The sequence below is a fragment of the Oncorhynchus tshawytscha genome, linkage group LG06, assembly GCF_018296145.1.
Source record: "Oncorhynchus tshawytscha isolate Ot180627B linkage group LG06, Otsh_v2.0, whole genome shotgun sequence".
Lineage (NCBI taxonomy): Eukaryota > Metazoa > Chordata > Actinopteri > Salmoniformes > Salmonidae > Oncorhynchus > Oncorhynchus tshawytscha.
In genome coordinates this window covers 2,217,880-2,242,490 of record NC_056434.1, presented here as the reverse complement: position 1 = coordinate 2,242,490, position 24,611 = coordinate 2,217,880, and the positions used below count along the sequence as shown (strand labels likewise).

Below are 24,611 nucleotides of genomic sequence, written 5' to 3'. Positions count from 1 at the left end.
GGAGAGAGGAGAGCAGAGTGAAACAGAGGAAAGGAGAGAGGAGAGTGAAACAGAGGAAAGGAGAGAGGAGAGTGAAACAGAGGAAAGGAGAGAGGAGAGAGTGAAACAGAGGAAAGGAGAGAGGAGAGCAGAGTGAAACAGAGGAAAGGAGAGAGGAGAGTGAAACAGAGGAAAAGGAGAGTGAAACAGAGGAAAGGAGAGTGAAACAGAGGAAAGGAGAGAGGAGAGTGAAACAGAGGAAAGGAGAGAGGAGAGGAGAGTGAAACAGAGGAAAGGAGAGAAGAGTGAAACAGAGGAAAGGAGAGCAGAGTGAAACAGAGGAAAGGAGAGCAGAGTGAAACAGAGGAAAGGAGAGAGGAGAGCAGAGCGAAACAGAGGAAAGGAGAGAGGAGAGCAGAGCGAAACAGAGGAAAGGAGAGAGGAGAGCAGAGTGAAACAGAGGAGAGCAGAGTGAAACAGAGGAAAGGAGAGAGGAGAGTGAAACAGAGGAAAGGAGAGAGGAGAGTGAAACAGAGGAAAGGAAAGGAGAGAAACAGAGGAAAGAGCAGAGAAAAACAGAGGAAAGGAGAGAGGAGAGTGAAACAGAGGAAAGGAAAGAGGAGAGCAGAGTGAAACAGAGGAAAGGAGAGAGGAGAAACAGAGGAAAGTGAAACAGAGGAAAGGAGAGAGAGGAAAGGAGAGCAGAGTGAAACAGAGGAAAGGAGAGAGGAGAGTGAAACAGAGGAAAGGAGAGAGGAGAGTGAAACAGAGGAAAGGAGAGAAGAGAGGAAACAGAGGAAAGGAGAGAGGAGAGTGAAACAGAGGAAAGGAGAGAGGAGAGTGAAACAGAGGAAAGGAGAGAGGAGAGCAGAGAGAAACAGAGGAAAGGAGAGAGGAGAGCAGAGAGAAACAGAGGAAAGGAGAGAGGAGAGCAGAGAGAAACAGAGGAAAGGAGAGAGGAGAGCAGAGAGAAACAGAGGAAAGGAGAGAGGAGAGCAGAGTGAAACAGAGGAAAGGAGAGCAGAGTGAAACAGAGGAAAGGAGAGAGGAGAGTGAAACAGAGGAAAGGAGAGAGGAGAGTGAAACAGAGGAGAGCAGAGTGAAACAGAGGAAAGGAGAGAGGAGAGTGAAACAGAGGAAAGGAGAGAGGAGAGCAGAGTGAAACAGAGGAAAGGAGAGAGGAGAGTGAAACAGAGGAAAGGAGAGAGGAGAGTGAAACAGAGGAAAGGAGAGAGGAGAGTGAAACAGAGGAAAGGAGAGAGGAGAGTGAAACAGAGGAAAGGAGAGAGGAGAGTGAAACAGAGAAACAGAGGAAAGGAAAGGAGAGAGAGCAGAGTGAAACAGAGGAAAGGAGAGAGGAGAGTGAGAAAAGGAGAGGAGAGTGAAACAGAGGAAAGGAGAGAGGAGAGTGAAACAGAGGAAAGGAGAGAGGAGAGTGAAACAGAGGAAAGGAGAGAAGGAGAGTGAAACAGAGGAAAGGAGAGAGGAGAGTGAAACAGAGGAAAGGAGAGAGGAGAGTGAAACAGAGGAAAGGAGAGAGGAGAGTGAAACAGAGGAGAAACAGAGGAAACAGAAAAGGAGAGAGGAGAGCAGAGTGAAACAGAGGAAAGGAGAGAGGAGAGCAGAGGAAAGGAGAGAGGAGAGAAACAGAGGAAAGGAGAGAGAAACAGAGGAGAGTGAAACAGAGGAAAGGAGAGGAGAGCAGAGTGAAACAGAGGAAAGGAGAGGAGAGTGAGAGGAAAGGAGAGAGCAGAGTGAAAACAGAGGAAAGGAGAGAGGAGAGCAGAGTGAAACAGAGGAAAGGAGAGAGGAGAGTGAAACAGAGGAAAGGAGAGAGAGGAGAGTGAAACAGAGGAAAGGAGAGAGGAGAGGAGAGTGAAACAGAGGAAAGGAGAGAGGAGAGTGAAACAGAGGAAAGGAGAGAGGAGAGCAGAGGAAACAGAGGAAAAGGAGAGAGGAGAGAGTGAAACAGAGGAAAGGAGAGCAGAGTGAAACAGAGGAAAGGAGAGAGGAGAGCAGAGTGAAACAGAGGAAAGGAGAGAAACAGAGAGAGAGAGTGAAACAGAGGAAAGGAGAGAGGAGAGGAAAGGAGAGAGGAGAGTGAAACAGAGGAGAGCAGAGTGAAACAGAGGAAAGGAGAGAGGAGAGGAAAGGAGAGAGGAGAGCAGAGTGAAACAGAGGAAAGGAGAGGGAGAGTGAAACAGAGGAAAGGAAACAGAGGAAAGGAGAGAGTGAAACAGAGGAAAGGAGAGAGGAGAGCAGAGAGGAAACAGAGGAAAGGAGAGAGGAGAGCAGAGTGAAACAGAGGAAAGGAGAGAGAGAGAGTGAAACAGAGGAAAGGAGAGAGGAGAGAGTGAAACAGAGGAAAGGAGAGAGGAGAGTGAAACAGAGGAAAGGAGAGAGGAGAGAGAGGAGAGTGAAACAGAGGAAAGGAGAGAGAGAGAGGAAAGGAGAGAAACAGAGGAAAGGAGAGAGGAGAGCGAAACAGAGGAAAGGAGAGAGAGGAGAGCAAAACAGAGGAAAGGAGAGAGGAGAGCAGAGTGAAACAGAGGAAAGGAGAGAGAGAAACAGAGGAAAGGAGAGAGGAGAGCAGAGAAACAGAGGAAAGGAGAGAGGAGAGCAGAGTGAAACAGAGGAAAGGAGAGAGGAGAGTGAAACAGAGGAAAGGAGAGAGGAGAGTGAAACAGAGGAAAGGAGAGGAGAGTGAAACAGAGGAAAGGAGAGAGGAGAGCAGAGTGAAACAGAGGAAAGGAGAGAGGAGAGAGAGAGTGAAACAGAGGAAAGGAGAGAGGAGAGCAGAGAGAAACAGAGGAAAGGAGAGAGAGAGCAGAGTGAAACAGAGGAAAGGAGAGAGAGAGAGTGAAACAGAGGAAAGGAGAGGAGAGTGAAACAGAGGAAAGGAGAGGAGAGTGAAACAGAGGAAAGGAGAGAGGAGAGTGAAACAGAGGAAATGAGAGTGAAACAGAGGAAAGGAGAGTGAAACAGAGGAAAGGAGAGAGGAGAGTGAAACAGAGGAAAGGAGAGGAGAGTGAAACAGAGGAAAGGAAAGAGGAGAGTGAAACAGGAAAGGAGAGGAGAGTGAAACAGAGGAAAGGAGAGGAGAGTGAAACAGAGGAAAGGAGAGAGGAGAGTGAAACAGAGGACAGGAGAGGAGAGGAACAGAGGAAAGGAGAGAGAAGAGGAGGAGTGCGCACAACCGGCAATCTGGATTAATAGTACACTATTTTATTTCACCTTTATTTAACCAGGTAGGCCAGTTGAGAACACCTTTATTTAACCAGGTAGGCCAGTTGAGAACACCTTTATTTAACCAGGTAGGCTAGTTGAGAACACCTTTATTTAACCTGGTAGGCTAGTTGAGAACACCTTTATTTAACCTGGTAGGCTAGTTGAGAACACCTTTATTTAACCAGGTAGGCTAGTTGAGAACACCTTTATTTAACCAGGTAGGCTAGTTGAGAACACCTTTATTTAACCTGGTAGGCTAGTTGAGAACACCTTTATTTAACCTGGTAGGCTAGTTGAGAACACCTTTATTTAACCAGGTAGGCTAGTTGAGAACACCTTTATTTAACCTGGTAGGCTAGTTGAGAACAAGTTCTCATTTACAACTGTGACCTGGCCAAGATAAAGCAGTGCGACACAAACAACAACACAGAGTTACACATGGAATAAACAAGCGTACAGTCAATAACACAATAGAAAATCTGTATACAGTGTGTGCAAATTAAGTGAGGAGGTAAGGCAATAAATAGGCCATAATAGTGAAGTAATTACAATATAGGAATTAACACTGGAGTGATATATGTGCAGATGAGGATGTGCAGTAGAAATACTGGTGTGCAAAAGAGCAGAAAAACAAATATGGGGATGAGGTAGGTAGTTGGTTGGATGGGCTATTTACAGATGGGCTGTGTACAGCTGCAGTGATCGGTAAGCTGCTCTGACAGCCAATGCTTTAAGTTAGTGAGGGAGATATGTCTCCAACTTATTTTTGCAATTCGTTCCAGTCATTGGCCGCAGAGAACTGGAAGGAAAGGCGGCCAAAGGAGGAATTGGCTTTGGGGATGACCAGTGAAATATATCTGCTGGAGCGCGTGCTAAGGGTGGGTGCTGCTATGGTGACCAGTGAGCTGAGATAAGGCAGGGCTTTACCTAGCAAAGACTTATAGATGACCTGGAGCCAGTGGGTTTGGTGGCGAATATGTAGCGAGGACCAGCCGAAGAGAGCATACAGGTCACAGTGGTGGGTGGTATAAGGTGCTTTAGTAACAAAACGGATGGCACTGTGATAGACTGCATCCAATTTGCTGCATCCAATCCAATTGAACCCTGTGGCACCCCCATAGAGACTGCCAGAGGTCCGGAAAACAGGCCCTCCGATTTGACACACTGAACTCTGTCTGAGAAGTAGTTGGTGAACCAGGCGAGGCAGTCATTTGAGAAACCAAGGCTGTTGAGTCTGCTGATAAGAATGTGGTGATTGACAGAGTCGAATGCCTTGGCCAGGTCGATGAATACGGCTGCACAGTATTGTCTCTTATCGATGGTGGTTATGATGTCGTTTAGGACCTTGAGCGTGGCTGAGGTGCACCAATGACCAGCTCGGAAACCAGATTACATAGTGGAGAAGGTACGGTGGGATTTGAAATGATCAGTAATCTGTTAACTTGGCTTTCAAAGACCTTAGAAAGGCAGGGTAGGATAGATATAGGTCTGTAGCAGTTTGGGTCTAGAGTGTCTCCCCCTTTGAAGAGGGGGATGACCGCGGCAGCTTTCCAATCTTTGGGGATCTCAGACGAAAGAGAGGTTGAACAGGCTAGTAATAGGGGTTACAACAATTGCGGCGGATAATTTTAGAAAGAGAGGGTCCAGATTGTCTAGCCCTGCTAATTTTTAGGGGTCCAGACTTTGTAGCTCTTTCAGAACATCAGATGACTGGATTTGGGAGAAGGAGAAATGGGGAAGGCTTGGGCGAGTTGCTGTGGGGGGTGCAGGGCTGTTGACCGGGATAGGGGTAGCCAAGTGGAAAGCATGGCAAGCTGTAGAAAAATGCTTATTGAAATTCCCAATTATCATTTCCTAGCCTCAGTGCAGTGGGAAGCTGGGAGGAGGTGCTCTTATTCTCCATGGACTTTACAGTGTCCCAAAACTTTTTGGAGTTTGTGCTACAGGATGCAAATTTCTGTTTGAAAAAGCTAGCCTTAGCTTTCCTAACTGCCTGTGTATATTGGTTCCTAACTTCCCTGCAAAGTTACATATCGCGGGGGCTATTCTATGCTAAAGCGGTACACCACAGGATGTTTTTGTGCTGGTTAAGGGCAGTCAGGTCTGGAGAGAAGCAAGGGCTATATCTGTTCCTGGTTCTACATTTTTTAAACGGAGCCTGCTTATTTAAGATGGTGAGGAAAGCTCTTTTAAAGAATAACCAGGCACCCTCTACTGATAGAATGAGGTCAATATCCTTCCAGGATACCCGGGCCAGGTCGATTAGAAAGGCCTGCTCGCTGAAGTGTTTTAGGGAGCGTTTGACAGTGATGAGGGGTGGTCCGCAGACCCATTACGGATGCAGGCAATGAGAAAGTGATTGCTGAGATCCTGGTTGAAGACAGCAGAGGTGTATTTAGAGGGCAGGTTGGTCATTACGGTTGCTGTCCTTTCAGAATCATGAACCCGGGCCTCCCAAGTGGCGCAGCAGTCTAACACACTGCATCGCAGTGCTTGAGGCGTCACTACAGACCCGGGTTTGATTTCAGGCTGTGTCACAGCCAGCTTTGACCGGGAGTCCCACAGAGTGGCGCAAAATTGCCCAGTGTGGTCCGGGTTAGGGGAGGGTTTGGCCGGGGGGGGGGCTTTACTTGGCTCATCAAGCTCTAGCGACTTCTTGTGGCGGGCCGGGCGCCTGCAGGCTGACTTCGGTTGTCAGTTGAATGATGTTTCCTCCAACACACTGGTGCAGCTGGCTCCCGGGTTAAAATAAAACACAAACCTGTCACACACTGAAGACCTATAGGTTCACCACTGAAGACCTAGAAAGGCCTGCTCACTGAAGTGTTTTAGGGAGCGTTTGACAATGATGAGGGGTAGTCCGCAGTTCACCACTGAAGGCCTATAGGTTCACCGCTGAAGGTCTATAGGTTCACCACTGAAGGCCTATAGGTTCACCACTGAAGGCCTATAGGTTCACCACTGAAGGCCTATAGGTTCACCACTGAAGGCCTATAGGTTCACCACTGAAGGCCTATAGGTTCACCACTGAAGGCCTATAGGTTCACCACTGAAGTCCTATAGGTTCACCACTGAAGGCCTATAGGTTCACCACTGAAGGGCCTATAGGTTCACCACTGAAGGGCCTATAGGTTCACCACTGAAGGGCCTATAGGTTCACCACTGAAGGGCCTATAGGTTCACCACTGAAGGGCCTATACCACTGAAGTTCACCACTGAAGGCCTTATAGGTTCACCACTGAAGGCCTATAGGTTCACCACTGAAGGGCCTATAGGTTCATCACTGAAGGCCTTATAGGTTCACCACTGAAGGCCTTATAGGTTCACCACTGAAGGGCCTATAGGTTCACCACTGAAGGGCACTGAAGGGCCTATAGGTTCACCACTGAAGGGCCTATAGGTTCACCACTGAAGGCCTATAGGTTCACCACTGAAGGGCCTATAGGTTCACCACTGAAGGGCCTATAGGTTCACCACTGAAGGGCCTATAGGTTCACCACTGAAGGGCCTATAGGTTCACCACTGAAGGGCCTATAGGTTCACCACTGAACGGCCTATAGGTTCACCACTGACGGCCTATAGGTTCACCACTGACGGCCTATAGGTTCACACACTGAAGGCCTATAGGTTTTGAGAATGATGATCAGCAATAGCCAATAAGAGCTCACCAGAGAAGAGGAAATGAGATGATGACGTTGTATCACATCACCCAGAATGTGAATACTCTCGAGCAGGAGCAATGACTTTAACCAAAGTGTCAAATCGGTACAACTCTGAAGTTCACAAGCAATGATATTCAATTCAAAATGTTGGCTAGATATTGCCAAGTGTCAATGTCTGACTGAAAACATTTGAGGCTGCTTTTTGCCACAGCTTGTTGTAGCTACGTTAACAATGTAATCACATCATTGTTTTAGAGAGACAGCGTGGTGGCATGGAGAATCCTCCTGACCAAACTGAAGAATCTTGTAGTGTGTGAGGGTTAGAAGGTGTCTGGATGTTCAGGAGGGTTAAGGTTAACTTGGAGAATGGTGGCATGGAGAATCCTCCCGACCAAAGTGAAGAATCTTCTAGTGTGTGAGGGTTAGGAGGTGTCTGGTTGGTCAGGAGGGTTAGGAAGTGTCTGGATGGTCAGGAGGGTTAAGGTTAACTTGGAGAATGGTGGCATGGAGAATCCTCCTGACCAAAGTGAAGAATCTTGTAGTGTGTGACCCTCCGTCTCTGCTACATCATTTAGTATACACACCACTACGTTGGCAAGACAAAAAAACTACAGGAAAGTTTCATGTGAGAGGCTCAGCGATGTTAGTATTTTGAAAGTCGTGCAGTGTACACCCAGCCTAAACTAACATCTGTGCTAGCCAGGCCAAGTTGTGATAACTAGATCCATGTGGTCTCCAGCCATGCAGAGCAGGGCCTTCATTTCAGCCAGCTCTGGGAAGAGAAGGACCATTCTTTCTCAGACACCTGCTGTCCCACAGTGCTATCAATGGAAACATCTCCTGCTGCTGCCTGCACTAAGGCAGATCAATATTCCCCACAAAATGAATCACGTACAGTGAGCGATAGACTAGGTAAGAGATGGTTATACAGTAATACAAAATGCTTAGAAAATGGTACTGGTCCGTATTCACAAAGCTTCTCAGAGGGCTGCTCTAATTATCTAGTCCCACTGTCTTATGATCATTATGATCCAAAAGGCAAAACTGATCCTAGATCAGCACTACTACTATAAGACGCTTTGTGAATACAGGCCTTGTGAGCATATTTATTATGCCGAATCTGGCAATGTACCTCTAAGCTAGTCTACAATGCACATCACATTCATCCAGTCAGTGCATTATCCCAGCAGTTGGTCAACTGATTGCTTGGCAGGTAAGCCAAATGCAGTCTACTTAACTGTCATACTTACTGTACTGGTCTCCTAGTTGGACATGTCATGGACAGATGAGACCAGCCATGGCCAATGATATGAAAGACAAAACAATATACATGTAAGTGTTGGAGAAAATTATGTCACTATCCTCTCCCCACAAACGACTTCGTAGCAGCTATAAATTATGAATAACACTGTGGGACGTTAGAGATAGAGGCCAAACAGTAGAACAAACATGATTCTACTGACAGACTTTCTGTCGACAACACAACCTGCACAGCTCATTGTGCGGAAAATTACGCCATCTGCCGGAGATAATAGGGTAACTAATTTACCACAATGACCTGGGGAGCCTAACGTTAGCAAGCAAAAATTTTATTATTTGCGTAAAGTATTTCAACTGACCAAGTAACATCGCTTGGTTGTATGATGTTAAAAGTACAAACATATCTTGTTTCTGCCTGCATTGGGGCGTTGGACCGGTAACTGAAAGGTTGCTGGATCAAATCCCTGACAAGGTACACATCTGTCTTTCTGCCCCTGAACAAGGCAGTTGAACCACTGCTCCTAGGCCGTCATTGTAAATAAGGTTTTTTCCTAACAGACTTGCCTAGTTAAATAAAGGTTACATTTTAAAAATGAGTATAATGTTACTTTGTTTGGTTGGCTAGCTAACGTATTCATATACAGTCATTGCGCTAGCTATGCTAGCCAAAGTTCACAAACCACGGTTAACTGCTACCTAAATCGTACAGCATTTCAAGACATGTATAGAGTATGTCTTTTAATGCTTTGTTGGCACCTACATTTATGAAACCACGAAGGGTAGCTAGCGATGCTTTATCTTACCATTATTTTAGATAGAGATCCCCGATGACGACACTTCGTGTGGCTATTGTAGCAGTTAGCTAGTTAGCTTCGTTGTACAACATATCACCATAGCAACATGCGCAGAAATGTTTAACACGGGTAAAAAATGATTTTTATAACAACAAATAAATAACATGGAGGCTTTTACATAAATATAGGACGTAAATTTGCACAGAATTAGCAACGAATGCAAAAAATAATAATAATAATAATAATAATAATAATAATAATAATAATGTTGTTTCCGGAAGTACAACTATGACCCCTTTCGAAACGTGGGTTGACTTCTTCTGTTTTGATTTTGTCATTGATGGGGGTAGTTAAATATGTTTAATAAATAACCAATATTGCTTTTGCCCGAATAGGACAAGGTGCAGCACCGGCTTAGTAACGTTACTTTAATTTAGTCAAAGTTAAATGGCCGAGTGAGAGACTACCAGTAAGTGACCATGGACAAAACGGATATTCTAACAACTTTAATGGATGTTGGTCGGGGTCCACTTATTGTAGATGGTGGACTGGCAACAGAACTGGAATCAACAGGTTGTAAATTACAGGTGAAATACAACAAATTGCATTTTTATGAGTAATTCCAAAGAGAGCTGGGTTGTAATCATTACATTATTCCAAACAGCAACTTGGGGCGGCAGGGTAGCCTAGTGGTTAGAGTGTAGAGGTGGCAGGGTAGCCTAGTGGTTAGAGTGTAGAGGCGGCAGGGTAGCCTAGTGGTTAGAGTGTAGAGGCGGCAGGGTAGCCTAGTGGTTAGAGTGTGTAGTGGTTAGAGTGTAGAGGCGGCAGGGTAGCCTAGTGGTTAGAGTGTAGAGGTGGCAGGGGTTAGCGGCAGGGTAGCCTAGGGTTAGAGTGTAGAGGTGGCAGGGTAGCCTAGTGGTTAGAGTGTAGAGGCGGCAGGGTAGCCTAGTGGTTAGAGTGTAGTGGTTAGAGTGTAGAGGTGGCAGGGTAGCCTAGTGGTTAGGCAGGGTAGCCTAGTGGTTAGAGTGTAGAGGCGGCAGGGTAGCCTAGTGGTTAGAGTGTAGAGGCGGCAGGGTAGCCTAGTGGTTAGAGTGTAGAGGCGGCAGGGTAGCCTAGTGGTTAGAGTGTAGAGGCGGCAGGGTAGTCTAGTGGTTAGAGTGTAGAGGTGGTAGGGTAGTCTAGTGGTTAGAGTGTAGAGGCGGCAGGGTAGTCTAGTGGTTAGAGCGTTGGACTAGTAACTGAAAGGTTGCAACCCCCGAGCTGACAAGGTACAAATCTGTCGTTCTGCCCCTGAACAGGCAGTTAACCCACTGTTCCTAGGCCGTCATTGAAAATAAGATTTTTTTCTTAACTGACTTGCCTAGTTAAATAAAGGTCAAATTAAAAATATATATATATTGTGTTGGACAAATGCAGGTTTGCAACATAATCGGCGTAATGAATATTCTCCTGTACTTCACATCCTGTATATTTGACTAGAATGTTTTGCTTGGATACAGGGAGATCCTTTGTGGAGTGCAAGGCTGCTCCATACTAACCCACAGGCTATTAAAGATGCTCATTACAGGTGAGTTGTTTAACATAGACTATTGTTGTAGTCCTGCCTTTACTCTTGCAAAGCATTACAGATGTTGTCTATCCCTAGGTTTCTGTGTGCTGGTGCTGATGTGATAACTACAGCCACGTACCAGGCTAGTGTTGAGGGCTTCGTCAGGCACCTGGACGTCACCCCTGAACAGGCCAACCAACTCATCATGTCAGGAGTGACTCTGGCCAGAGAGACTGTCAAACACTTTATGGCTGACCAGCCTCCATCAGGTGAGCAGGCACTGTAAGTTACAGGTGGAGTTCCTGACAGCATTCTAGGCCAGGGATGGGAAACTTTGATGGGTGGGGGTGGTGGGGGGCAACAAAACATCTGAACTCATCATGGGGGTGGCACAGTGGCTCACGGGTCTGCATACCACATCCATTAACCACACAGGCAGTCAGAACCAGCCCTAGCCTTTTGGGGGCTCGAAGCAAAATGTTGTTGCCCCCCCCCCCGACAGCAGAGTTTTTTTTATTTGTACCTTTTTGAGTTCATTTCCTGCAATTCTACACATTGTCTGGTCACTGGTGTAGCCTACAAACTTAAATGTTGTACAAAACTGTTCTAACTATTGCATTCCATGCCTCATTAAGCTCAAATTCATGTTATTTTTTTCAGGCGAGGAGTAAGCTTCATTCAGCTAAATTTAAATGTTCTACACAAAATACATTATCGATTATTCGTACAAACTTTGTAAGTATTGCAAACATGAGCATGATACAAACAGGCAGATTTCATGTTCTTCTTAGCTGCTGAGTTACATGCAGCTATTTACTTTCGCCACAATATCAGCATATATGGCATAACTATGGCATCAGGTGAAGCAAAACAAACTCGCCCACTGTCAGACTCTTTTCACCGGTCCGAATACATGCTTGGCTTCCTAAAACATTTGGCTGCCCAGAGGTGGAACGCAAGCAAGACACAGACACTCAGTCGAATTACAAACTTCATGTTGTACACAACTATTGCATTCCAGGCCTCCGTAAACATTGAAGGTGGATGAGGTAAGTTTTCCCCTACAATGAAACGCGCTTTGAGGAACCTCAGTTAGTAGGAAAGCGCTATAGAAATCCAATCAATTATTATTCATTAGCGATTGGATGTTATTTTTTCATCATCATTGCAAACATTGGCGAAGCTGCTCAGGACCTACCAGCTCAGCCAGGCACTCAGAGATCCTGTAATTTGGACATGATCCCGATGTCTCTGAAGCTCTTATTTGTACGATCAGAGTTGTTCATGTACATTACATGGTATCTTTCTATTTTCTCAGATCGCAGGGTGCCTCTGGTGGCAGGCTCTGTTGGACCTTACGGGGCCTTTATGCACAACGGCTCGGAGTACACTGGCGCTTACGCTGCGGAGATGAGTGTTGAGGTAAGGCAGGCAATGCCAAGAAAGAACTCACATTGGGGTTGACCTATCATTATCTATACTGAACTAAAATATAAAACACAACATGTAAAGTGTTGGTTTCATGAGCTCAAATAAAAAGATCCCAGAAATGTTCCATACGCACAAAAAGCTAATTTCTCTCAAATTCTGTGCACAAATTTGTTTACATCCCAGTTAGTGAGCATTTCTCCTTTGATAATCCATCCACCTGACAGGTGTGGAATATCAAGAAGCTGATCAAACAGCATGATCATTACACAGGTGCACCTTGTGCTGGGTACAATAAAAGGCCGCTCTAAAATGTGCAGTTTTGTCACACAACACAATGCCACAGATGTCCTTGATTTTGACAGAGCCTGCAATTGGCATGCAGACTGCAGGAATGTCCACCAGAGCTGTTGCCAGATAATTGAATGTTAATTTCTCTACCATAAGCCGCCTCCAACGTCATTTTAGAGAATTCGGCAGTACATCCAACCGGCCTCACAACTGCAGACCACGTGTAACCACGCCAGCCCAGGATCTCCACAACCGGGTTCTTCACCTGTGGGATCGTCTGAGACCAGCCACCTGGACAGCTGATGAAATTGAGGAGTATTTATGTCTGTAATAAAGCCCTTTTGTGGCAAAAGACAAATTCTAATTTGCTGGGTCTGGCTCCCCACCCATGGCTGCGCCCCAGTCATGTAAAATACATAGATTAGGGCTCAATGAATGTATTTCAATTGACTGATTTCATTATATGAACTGTAACTCAGTGAAATTGTTCCATGTTGCATTTATATTTTTGATCAGTATAATAGACTAGTGTTCCTATGGTCTGTCTGCACTGTCTCTAGCCTCGTTTATACCTACTGCTAACATGCGTCCTTTGTCCTGATCTTGTCCACATTCTGATTGTGCCCATATGTTTTTAAATGTCTCTCTCTCTCTGTGTCTCCAGGAACTGAAAGCCTGGCACCGCCCCCAGGTCCAATGTCTAGTTACAGCAGGGGCCGATCTCATTGCCATGGAAACCATCCCAAGCATGAAGGAGGCAGAAGCTCTGGTGGAGCTGCTCAGAGAGTTTCCAGATTCTAAAGCATGGCTGGCCTTCTCCTGTAAGGTAAATCTCACTATGTAATTTAGACTCTTTCTCAATTTGTCTTTCCTTGATTCCTCGCCGTCCTCTCTCCTCGTCTCCTAAGTTCCTACCCTTAAACATTCTTTATCAAAGCATTCTGAGAAATAGGCAAGGAGGACGCAAGGGATCTAGGAAAGACACATCGATTCTCGTTAGTTAGTTAAGAACAAATGGTCATTTATAATGATAGCCTACCAAGAGGCCTTGTGGGGACGGGGGCTGGGATTTAAAATATAAAATATAAATATAGGACAAAACACACATCACGACAAGACAGACAACACTACATACAGAGAGACCTAAGACGACAACATAGCAAGTTGACAACACAGAATGGTAGCAACACAACATGACAGCAGTACAACATGGTAGCATCACAAAACATGGTACAAACATTATTGGGCACAGACAACAACACAAAGGTCAAGAAGGTAGAGACAACAACACATCACACAAATCAGCCACAACTGTCAATAAGAGTGTCCGTGATTGAGTCTTTGATTGAAGAGAGTGTTTTGTTGCTGTAAATATGGGATGTAAGAATACAGTGATATATCTTCTATTCTCCTCAGGATGGCCAGTGTATATCTGACAGCAGTCGTTTCTCTGAGGCGGTCCAGCTGGCCAGTAGGTCCAGTCAGCTGGTGGCTGTAGGGGTGAATTGCTGTCCTCCAGCCCTGGTCAACCCCCTCCTAGACTCAGCCAGGACACAGAGGAGACAAGGCCTCGGCTGGGTGGTTTACCCCAACAGTGGAGAGGAGTGGGATACATACACTGGGTGAGTGAAACTAAATTCACCTTGACTGTAATCCCAAAATGGAACCCTATTCCATAGGTCTCTGGTCCAAAAGTAGTGCACTAAATAGGGATTAGGGTGCCGTTTGGGACGAAGACCTTGGCTTTACACAGGTCTGTGACCTGACACATCCAGGTAGGAGTACTAAACACACCGTATCATTTGGCTACACACTGATGTCTGCTGTAGTATAAGAAATCTAGACTATATTAACTTTTCATTTCAGTCTACAGTTCTATGATGATTCCTCAATTGTTTCAAGGGAATATTGAGTGAATCTCTTGTTGATTTTGAACCTTTGTTATATAATTTAAAAGGTGGAGAAAACCAGAGAACAGAATATCTTCAATAGCTGAATTGAGTCTGGAGTGGATGAAACAAGGGTGTGCACTTATAGGTAAGACAACAGCTGAACTAATGTTGTCTTTGTATTAGTACAGGGATGGACAAACCCCTTTTTGTAGGCCCACAAATCAATTTACAGATCAATGTTTTTTAGGAACTCTTGGGGATTCAATTTACTGTTGCTAGGTAGAATAGTAGAATACACAAGATGCAATTTCAAAATGTTGTGCATCAACAGTGTTTCTGTTATGTCAGTCACTGACAGGTACTCAATTAGCCCATGGCAACACCATTTCACTTAGGGCCCGCAAAAGGCTAGGGCCGGATCTGCCTGCATGTGTGGGTATGGAGAGGGCCCCCAAAAGGCTAGGGCCGGCTCTGACTGCTTAGGGCCCCCAAAAGGCTAGGGCCGGATCTGACTGCATGTGTGGGCATGGATAGGGCCCCCAAAAGGCTAGGGCCGGCTCTGACTGCTTAGGGCCCCCAAAAGGCTAGGGCCGGCTCTGACTGCTTAGGGCCCCCAAAAGGCTAGGGCCGGATCTTACTGCATGTGTGGGCATGGATAGGGCCCCCAAAAGGCTAGGGCCGGCTCTGACTGCTTAGGGCCCCCAAAAGGCTAGGGCCGGCTCTGACTGCTTAGGGCCCCCAAAAGGCTAGGGCCGGCTCTGACTGCTTAGGGACCCCAAAAGGCTAGGGCCGGCTCTGACTGTATGTGTGGATATGGGTACACAGACCCGCGAGCCACTGATGAGTTCAGATATTTTGTGAACCCCGACCCCCATCAAAGTAGCCGATCCCTGAACTAGGATGTCGTGTCTTCCAACAGGAGGGTGCTGCCGCATCGGTCCTGCTCACATAGCGGAGCTACGAAGACAGATACATGGAGACATGTCTGGGTTCGACGCTTCACAGCGACGACCTTACAGAGAATGAGCTCTTATTACTGCTACACTATGTGATCCCACAGTCAGATTATGCAATTAATAACTATTTTAAAATGATACTTTTGATATGAGTTTATATAAATGATTTATTAACCCTCATACTACCAACATGTTATATAAAGAGCATTTGGATAGTATTTACATCCCTAGACGGTTTAACATTACAGCTTTATTCTAAAATTGATTTTTTTTTTTTTTTAATAATAATAATTTGACTTTTTCCACATTTTGTTGTGTTACCTGAATTTAAAATAAGATTGTATTGTCATTCTTTGTTACTGTCTTACACACAATACCACATAATATCAAAGTGGAATTGTGTATTTTGACATGTTTAAAAACTTTTAATTTTTTATAAGCTGAAATGTCTTGAGTCAATAAGTATTCAACCCCTTTGTTATGCCTAAGTCTGTTGAGTAGTAACAATGTGCTTAACGAGTAGCATAATAAGTTGCATGGACTCACTTTGTGTTCAATAATGGTGTTTATCATGATTTTGATTAACTACCGCACACACATACAATTATCTGTAAGGTCCCTCAGTCGAGCAGTGATTCAACCATAAAGACCAATGAGGTTTTCCAATGCCTCACAAAGAAGGGCACCTATTGGTAGATGGGTAAAAAAAGACGCAGACATTGAATATCCCTTTTAGAATGGTGAAGTTATTAATTACACTTTGGATGGTGTATCAATACACCCAGTCATTACAAAGATACAGGCGTCCTTCCTAACTCAGTTGCTGGAGAAGAAGGAAACTGCTCAGGGATTTCACCATGAGGCCAATGGTGACTTTAAAACAGTTAGAGTTGAATGGCTGTGATAGGAGAAACAGAGGATGGATCAACAACATTGTATTTACTTCACAATACTGACAGAGTGAAAAGAAGGAAGCCTGTACAGAATACAAATATTCCAAAACATGCATCCTGTTTGCAACAAGGCACTAAAGTAATACTGCAAAGATTGTTGCAAAGCAATTCACTTTTTGTCCTGAATACAACACATTACTGAGTACCACTCTCCATATTTTCAAGCATAGCGGTGGTTGCATCATGTTATGGGTATGCTTGTAGTTGTTAAGGCCTCAGAGTTTTTCAGGATAAAAATAAACAGAATGGAGCTAAGCTCAGGCAAAATCCTAGAGGAAAACCTTGTTCAGTCTGCTTTCCACCAGACACTAGGAGATTAATTCACCTTTCAACAGGACAATAACCTAAAACACAAGGTCAAACCTACACTGGAGTTGCTTACCAACAAGACAGTGAATGTTCCTGAGTGGCCGAGTTACCGTTTTGACTTAAATCTACTTGAAGATCTAAGGCAACACCTCAAAATGGTTGTCGAGCAATGATCAACAACCAATTTGACAGAGCTTGAAGAGAAAAGTTGAAAAGAATAATGGGCAAATGTTGCACAATCCAGGTGTGTAAAGATCTTAGAGACTCACCCAGAAAGACTCACAGCTTTAATCGCTGCCGAAGGTGCTTCTACAAAGTATTGACTTAGGGGTGTGGATACTTATGTAAGGGAAGACCCCCATGAAATGGGCAAAAATGAATGGCAACTTATTGGCATTGGGCGAACCATGTACACAATCACAAATACCACTCAAATGGATGGCAGTTCATCAAAACCATATTGCAACCGGAACATTACAAATGCCAAGTGTAAGAAACCGGAAATCCCATAGGGGGGCGCGAGCAGGCAACTGTCGATTTTCATATGGGAAATGGTCTGTCAGGTCCCACGGGTGAGATTTTGAAAATCTGAAATTTTGTTAATTTTAAAACCTCATAAAAAGTGCTTTTTGGACCGTTCATAAATAATAATAAAAATTGGTCAATTATACATATGTAGTATTATTTGTATGGCATGTTTAATGGAAACAAAGTTTACAACCTCTGTGTTTTGGCTGCATGGCCTTTATCAGGGAGTACAAAGATATGATAATACAATGTCCTCTTTTGAACAGCTTTTTCCAATCAGCCCTAATTAGAAGTGGGAGTGGTTACACAATTCATTGGACAATACTATACACATTAAAAAGTGAAATACTGTAGATATGTTATCGAAAAAAAGAATCAGAATGCCTAGAAAGGTAGTTCTAACCTTGAATATGACTGGGCAAAGTGGTAAGACTAGGAGAGACATCTATTCCATAGTACACTAGAACACAGCAAACAAGGACAGCAGTCAAAACTTAGCTGAGGGCAAATATCCACTAGATGACAGCAAACAAGGACAACAGTCTAAACTTAGCTGAGCGCAAATATCCACTAGATGACAGCAAAGGGACCTCTCACAACCCTACAGGAAAGGAGAGAAATTAAAATCTTGATTTATTTTATATAAATCGATGGGTTAACTGCCTTGTTCAGGGGCAGAACGGCAGATTTGTACCTTGTCAGCTCGGGGATTCGATCTGGCAACCTTTCGGTTACTAGTCCAAAGCTCTAACCACCAGGCTACCTGCCGCCCCAATTATTTAAACCAGGGTTATTAGTGGCCTGGTTTGACTGTTTAAGACGGTCCTCTTTTCTAATTGAAGCCAGAATATGATCAATACCCATAGCTTGTAGGAAAGCAGGGTTGCCATAGGGTAAGGACTTGTAGTGCCTTGCCATGGGGTAAGGACTTGTAGTGCCTTGCCATGGGGTAAGGACTCGTAGTGCCTTGCCATGGGGTAAGGACTCGTGGTGCCTTGCCATGGGGTAAGGACTCGTAGTGCCTTGCCATGGGGTAAGGACTCGTAGTGCCTTGCCATGGGGTAAGGACTCGTAGTGCCTTGCCATGGGGTAAGGACTCGTAGTGCCTTGCCCTGGGGTAAGGACTCGTAGTGCCTTGCCATGGGGTAAGGACTCGTAGTGCCTTGCCATGGGGTAAGGACTCGTAGCGCCTCGCCATGGGGTAAGGACTCGTAGCGCCTCGCCATGGGGTAAGGACTCGTAGCGCCTCGCCATGGGGTAAGGACTCGTAGCGCCTCGCCATGGGGTAAGGACTCGTAGCGCCTCGCCATGGGGTAAGGACTCGTAGCGCCTCGCCATGGGGTAAGGACTCGTAGCGCCTCGCCATGGGGTAAGGACTCGTAGCGCCTCGCCATGGGGTAAGGACTCGTAGCGCCTCGCCATGGGGTAAGGACTCGTAGCGCCTCGCCATGGGGTAAGGACTCGTAGCGCCTCGCCATGGGGTAAGGACTCGTAGCGCCTCGCCATGGGGTAAGGACTCGTAGCGCCTCGCCATGGGGTAAGGACTCGTAGCGCCTCGCCATGGGGTAAGGACTTGTAGTGCCTTGCAATTCTGTGTTGATGTCCTGTGCATCTATTGCTTCTTTAGACTTGCTTTCAATGAGAATGACAGATCTACTGTTTAACTCACATTTCGGTGTTGATTTGGTCGGGTCACCCAAAAAGTAACATATTGCAGTTTCAATAACTTTGTACAATTACAGCCATTCGCATACGTCGATTACGTCGCATACGTGATTATCCATTCGCATACGTCGATTAACGGACAGTCTATCCGGTTTGCATCCTAGGTTAACGATACATAAATTGGAGATTTCCAAATTCCCTGTTGTTTTGAACGCGTAACTTTACTCAACATAAAGGCAATGCTTCTTGACTTATACATTTATTTTGTATTTTTCTTCTAGGTAAATTGTCGCACGTATTGACAAAAACACTCACTTGCCAAAGTAGATTCACATGCAGGACGTCGTATGTTTTCTACTGCCGCGTTCACGTGCTAGTCTGAATTAAGAAACGTCATTTTCTGACTTGCTACCTGGTTGTAAATCAGAAAAAGCGGCACATGTGTACATACAAACAGTTGGCAGGAAGCAGTTGTTATTCCACTAAAGTCTGATCTGCACAACACGAAGCAGTGGTCGTTTAAAATATTGGTAAGTATTTGAATGACAGTAATTCTTATTAAGTTTCTTTAGTCGTATTTATGGGATATACTGCCCCAGTATCTGTGCGTTGAAGATGTCAACGATGAATATGACTGGTCTTCTTTCTAATGGTGCTCTAGACAAACACCCGAGTTGGATGCCCGTTTAAAACGGTTTTCCAAGTCCGCGGAGCCCGATTGTTATGATGGTTTTTCTTTCTGCTTTTTTCTACAGTTTCCAGTTGTCTTGAAGTACTCAAGTGGTTTCAGAGTTCAGTTATTTTGAACACCGCAGAATGCCCAAGAAGCTCCGGTTAGACGGCGCTACACGCGTTATAGTGTCAAAATACTTTACTTATTCAACAAATATGGAGTTTCGCCGAACAACTATCTTAATTTACTCTCGTTATGTACTTCCAAAAACATTTACAGCCCTTTTTTGCACTTCCAATGTATTGAGCTCTTATAGACTTCCGACCTGTGCGTGTCAGTAATCAATGGTAAATTAGAGGTGACGAATAGGCTTTTTTTCCTGTAAGTACATACCGGTCGTAACGGGAGTAAATCAAGATCTAGTTCAGCGAAACTCCAGATGTTTGTGAATAAACAAATGCATTTTTACATTATAAGGCTTGCAGAGCTATCTAACGGAGTCCGAGCTTCCTGGGCATTACAGTGATACACATGGTGTAATGGTACACACGTCCAGGGAAACACATGGTGTAATGGTACACACGTCCAGGGAAACACATGGTGTAATGGTATATTTATGTTCTATATGTGACATTGATAACTTGATAATGCACATCTACAATACTCTTCCTATTCTCCCTAAATATAATTTAAACTCCAAAGATGAGGCTCTTTTTATTTTATTTTTAACAAATGTTCCCCCTGCGCAGCTGATCTGCTTTTCCACTGCCACCATGGCCCAAAAGCTGGTAATAATCGACACAGATGCAGGTATAGATGACGCCCAGGCGATAATGATGGCCGTGGCCGCTCCAAGCCTGCAGATCCTGGGGATAACATGCTGCTTCGGGAATACTGATGTGGACAACGTCTGTCAGAATGTGCTGCTGGTGCTGTCTGTCTGTGAACACACACAGGTAGGAACCCAGCTCAGAGAGGCTCCTCCCCCCCGTCTGTATTTTCTTGATGCGGATACGTCACACGTGTGGCATTCATTCATACCACACTTGGTTATCTGGGAAGCTCATAAAACATGGCTGTATGTTGCTCATAGATTCCAGTGTTCCAGGGTGCTGCTGGTCCCCTGGTGGGGGCCACCAAGGCTTTCAGCGACCACTTTGGGACTGACGGGCTGGGAGATGTGCTGGAGGACAGAGACCCACAGTGGAAGGAGAAGCTCCAGAGAGAACATGCTGTTAATGCCATGATCAGACTGGTAGCTACCAACCCTAAACAGGTACCGTAGGCTCCCCATCTGACAACCCCCTAAACAGGTACCGTAGGCTCCCCATCTGACAACCCCCTAAACAGGTACTGTAGGCTCCCCATCTTCAGTCTGTTGGGAGACCGTGGATGAATGATGATCCTAGTTTAAGTCATAATAATAAGTGGAATGTGACCATTGCACGCCTCCAAGTCTTCTTGTTCCTCGTCCCTTGACAGGTGTCCTTGGTGGCTCTTGGGCCGCTCACCAACCTGGCTCTAGCCATCAGACTGGACCCTTCTTTCCAACAGAACCTGAAGGAGCTCGTCATTATGGGAGGCAACATGGAGGGTAACGTTACAATCAATCATAGACAATAAGGTTGTTTCCAACTGCATCCCAAATGACACCTTATTCTCTACATAATGCACTCCTTTCTAACAGGGCCCATAGGCACTGGTCTAAAGTAGTGCACCTGGTGCCATTTGGGACTCCACCTATTTTGACCAGTATTTCTCCTTCCAGGTAAAGGGAATGTATCTTTATGTGGAGAGTTTAACTTTGTGATGGATCCTGAATCTGCCTTCATTGTCCTGGAGGAGTACCTCTGTCCTACACGCATAGCATCATGGGAGTATTGCTGTAGGAATAAACTGGAATGGGTAAGGAGTTAGGGTCAACCTTCAGGTGGCTCTTATTACTTTATATCTATATAGGACACGAAATTATTACTAATATAACCGTTCAGAATAGCATTTACTTGACTTCAACACTCCTATAACCCCACCTAATGTACGATTTACCTGATTTTGTTACGGGAACACAATCAATATTAATAGTTTTGTATTTCATTGATTGCTTGTACTTCCTAGTTGCTAAGGAATGTTCCCTTTCCATGTACACTACTTAACTAAAGTCTGCCGACCTCAACAGGACTAAAATTAACCCCTTTTAAGTTGTGTTTAACTGTGTTTTCATTGACCAGGAGTTCTTTGAAAAACTGATTAACGAGGACACGCCTGCTGGTCGCTTCATGAAGATGATCACGTCTAAGTGTTGGGGTTATTCCAAGGAGGCCATGCTGAGTAAGAGGGATGTGTACTTCGGACCTGGCTTTGTCTCCTACGATGCTTATGCAGTGGCAGCGTGTATAGACAGCTCTGTGGTGACAGAGAGTATAGAGTGTGCCGTCAGGGTGGAACTACAGGGGGAGCTATGCAGAGGGATGATGGTTCTGGATCAGAGGAACAAACTGAACAAAAGCCACCGTGTTTCTGTCATGAAGACCTGTGATCTGACCAAGTTCAGGCAGTTACTCATGGCTTCCCTTAAACAACCCTGTAGGAAGTAGGCTACGAGACAGACCAACCTGATGTCGGCCATGCGTTGTAGATCACCTGCTGGCTGATGACGAAAGGTGGAGCTATAGCTGCAAGCAGCAATGATCGGGGTTCACAGAAAGGAGACTAGAACAGTTAGTGCTTGCTTTTTTATCTATCTGCCAAAAATAATGGAAGCATGAATGAGGGATACAAAGTATAATGAAAGCAGGTGCGGTTCCTGAGTTAATTATCGTCCCATTCTTCAATGGGTTTTGAGAAGGAGAGGATGCAATTGAGATTCTCTAGGTCAAATGGGATGGCGGATATGAGGGTTTAAGTGAGACTGCGCATAACAGCGCCACCCACCGGCCAATCCGTGCCACTTCTTTTGACAGTTTCTGTAAGTTACCAATCTATGCAGGAGCTGTTTGACAGTGTGAAGAAAAAAAATTAAACCAGATAACATGCTTCAATGTAAACCCATTATGACAGCTTATGTTGTGGGGTCACAGACGATAAGACGGCAATCCCACAGCCAAAGTTTGTGTTGGTCCATCTTGTCTGTAAGTATCTTCTCACAGCCTCTAGGGTGGAGTGGCCCGGAGTCTGAGAGAGACTTACACATACAGGTATAAGACATTAACTAACTACCAGACAACACACCAAACACTCAGGTTCTTATTTTCACATCTGATTTGTACCGTTTAATCAAATAAAATGCATTTTAATGAGTTCAGTCTGCCTTTTATTTCAATTTGGTGACAGTATTAACCTCAAACTGACACTTCAGGCCCCAACTTCCACAGAGTCAGATGAACTCATAGTTTTTACGTCTCTTTATGGAAGTTTCGTGAGCCAATGATAACTAGCGTTAGCGCAACGACATCTGTTAGCAGGAAACTCCCTTCAAACTGCATGCAGACAAATGGTATCCACAAATTCATCTGACTCTGGGGAACTAGATAAAGGGCCTCAGTGAAAATACACAAGTATTCCTTTAACCAAATTTTAAATCAATTCCAACAAGCAATTTTATTTTTTAAAGACAATGAGTGGACTGTAAACAAAGCAGATCCAAAGGGTGTCCTCTGTCCTGAATGAAACCACATTTCAAATCAGCAAAGAACATAATGAAGAACACTAGTCAAACAAACACACTGGCATCCGGGCTAGAAAACAACCCTTAAAACATGACAGTGCATTATGAAAGTATTCAGACCCCTTCACTTGTTCCACAGTTAGTCTTATTTCAAAAATGGATTTAAATGTTTTCCACCTCATCAATCTACACACAATACCCCATAATGACAAAGTAAGAACAGAAATACCTTAATTCCATAAATATTCAGACCCTTTTGCTATTAGATTCGAAATTGAGCTCAGGTGCATCATGCTTCCATTGATCATCCTTGAGATGTTTCTACAACTTGATTGGAGTCAGGGAGGTGAGCAAGAACCCAATGGTCGCTCCAGAGTTCCTCTGTGGAAATGTGAGAACCTTCCAGAAGGACAACCATCTTTGCAGCACTCCACCAATCAGACCTTTATGGTAGAGCGGCCAGACGGAAGCCACTCCTCAGTAAAAGGCACATGACAGCCCACTTGGAGTTTGCCAAAAGGCACCTAAAGAACTCTCAGACCATGAGAAACAAGATTCTCTGGTCTGATGAAACCAAGATTGAACTCTTTGGCCTGAATGCCAAGCATCACGTCTGGAGGAAACCTGGCACCATCCCTACGGCGAAGCATGGTGGTGGCAGCATCATACTGTGGGGATGTTTTTCAGCGGCAGGGACTGGGACACTAGTCAGGATCGAGGGAAAGATGAATGGAGCAAAGTACAGAGAGATCCTTGATGAAAACCTGCTCAGGGGCGCTCAGGACCTCAGACTGGGGTGAAGGTTCACCTTCCAACAGGAAAACGACCCAAAGCACACAGCCAAGACAACGCAGGAGTGGCTTCTGCACAAGTCTCTGAATGTTCTTGAGTGGCCCAGCTAGAGCCTGGATTTGAACCCGATCAAACATCTCTGAAGAGACCTGAAAATAGCTGTGCAGTGACGCTCCCCATCCAACCTGACAGAGCTTGAGAGGATCTGTAGAGAAGAACAGGAGAAACTCCCCAAATACAGGTGTGCCAAGCTTGTAGCATCATACCCAAGAAGACTCGAGGCTGTAATCACTGCCAAAGGTGCTTCAACAAAGTACTTTTTAAAATTATAAATTAGCTTTGTCATTATGGGGTATTGTGTGAAGATTGAGGGAAAAAACATCTATTCATTCAATTTTAGAATAAGGCTGTAATCTAACAAAATGTAGAAAAAGTCAACAGGTCTGAATACTTTCCAAATGCGCCTGCTACACACAACGTGCTTATTTCAACAGAGTAACACTGCACCATACAGCAGCACTGAGCCACAAAGCAGACCAACACAACAGACCAGCATTACCTAGCTCTGGTCCAGGGTGTTACAGCGACCTGGACCAGAGCTAGTGAACAACAGACCAGTATTACCTAGCTCTGGTCCAGGGTGTTACAGCGACCTGGACCAGAGCTAGTGAACAACAGACCAGCATTACCTAGCTCTGGTCCAGGGTGTTACAGCGACCTGGACCAGAGCTAGTGAACAACAGACCAGCATTACCTAGCTCTGGTCCAGGGTGTTACAGCGACCTGGACCAGAGCTAGTGAACAACAGACCAGCATTACCTAGCTCTGGTCCAGGGTGTTACAGCAACCTGGACCAGAGCTAGTGAACAACAGACCAGTATTACCTAGCTCTGGTCCAGGGTGTTACAGCGACCTGGACCAGAGCTAGTGAACAACAGACCAGCATTACCTAGCTCTGGTCCAGGGTGTTACAGCGACCTGGACCAGA

General features: G+C 45.1%; 3 protein-coding genes across 10 annotated transcripts in view; 2 read left to right on the top strand and 1 right to left on the bottom strand.

Annotated features, from left to right (window-relative positions):
* The window catches only part of nme7 (NME/NM23 family member 7), a 124,765-nt gene extending 115,698 nt beyond the window's left edge, over positions 1 to 9,067 (bottom strand). For 2 of the 3 annotated variants that reach the window (XM_042322826.1, XM_042322828.1), the window contains exons 1-2: positions 8,933 to 9,067; positions 8,120 to 8,131 (exon numbers count right to left, since the gene is read on the bottom strand). In XM_042322826.1, the coding sequence (XP_042178760.1) occupies positions 8,120 to 8,131; positions 8,933 to 8,935 (15 nt within the window). In that variant the 5' untranslated portion in view covers positions 8,936 to 9,067. The remainder of the gene's footprint in view (positions 1 to 8,119; positions 8,132 to 8,932) is intronic. The other variant, XM_042322827.1, reaches the window with a different exon arrangement.
* Positions 9,068 to 9,221: 154 nt separating this feature from the next.
* zgc:172121 (uncharacterized protein LOC337599 homolog) lies at positions 9,222 to 15,473 on the top strand. The gene is made up of 8 exons (XM_042322825.1): positions 9,222 to 9,510; positions 10,423 to 10,490; positions 10,569 to 10,741; positions 11,791 to 11,894; positions 12,856 to 13,017; positions 13,608 to 13,813; positions 14,149 to 14,228; positions 15,003 to 15,473. The coding sequence occupies exons 1-8, from the start codon at positions 9,403 to 9,405 to the stop codon at positions 15,107 to 15,109; spliced, it is 1,008 nt and encodes a 335-aa protein (XP_042178759.1). The 5' UTR covers positions 9,222 to 9,402; the 3' UTR covers positions 15,110 to 15,473.
* A 3,121-nt stretch (positions 15,474 to 18,594) lies between these two features.
* si:ch211-201h21.5 (uncharacterized protein LOC555526 homolog) lies at positions 18,595 to 22,463 on the top strand. Of its 6 annotated transcripts, none has more exons than XM_024406141.2 (7): positions 18,595 to 19,024; positions 19,250 to 19,285; positions 19,917 to 20,123; positions 20,261 to 20,443; positions 20,650 to 20,761; positions 20,936 to 21,072; positions 21,396 to 22,463. In XM_024406141.2, the coding sequence occupies exons 3-7, from the start codon at positions 19,941 to 19,943 to the stop codon at positions 21,759 to 21,761; spliced, it is 981 nt and encodes a 326-aa protein (XP_024261909.1). In that variant the 5' UTR covers positions 18,595 to 19,024; positions 19,250 to 19,285; positions 19,917 to 19,940; the 3' UTR covers positions 21,762 to 22,463. The 6 variants fall into 6 exon arrangements, with proteins under 6 accessions (XP_024261909.1, XP_024261908.1, XP_042178758.1 ...); XM_024406140.2 differs by having other exon boundaries at positions 19,250 to 19,327; XM_042322824.1 differs by having other exon boundaries at positions 19,250 to 19,769.
* The last annotated feature ends 2,148 nt before the right edge of the window (positions 22,464 to 24,611 follow it).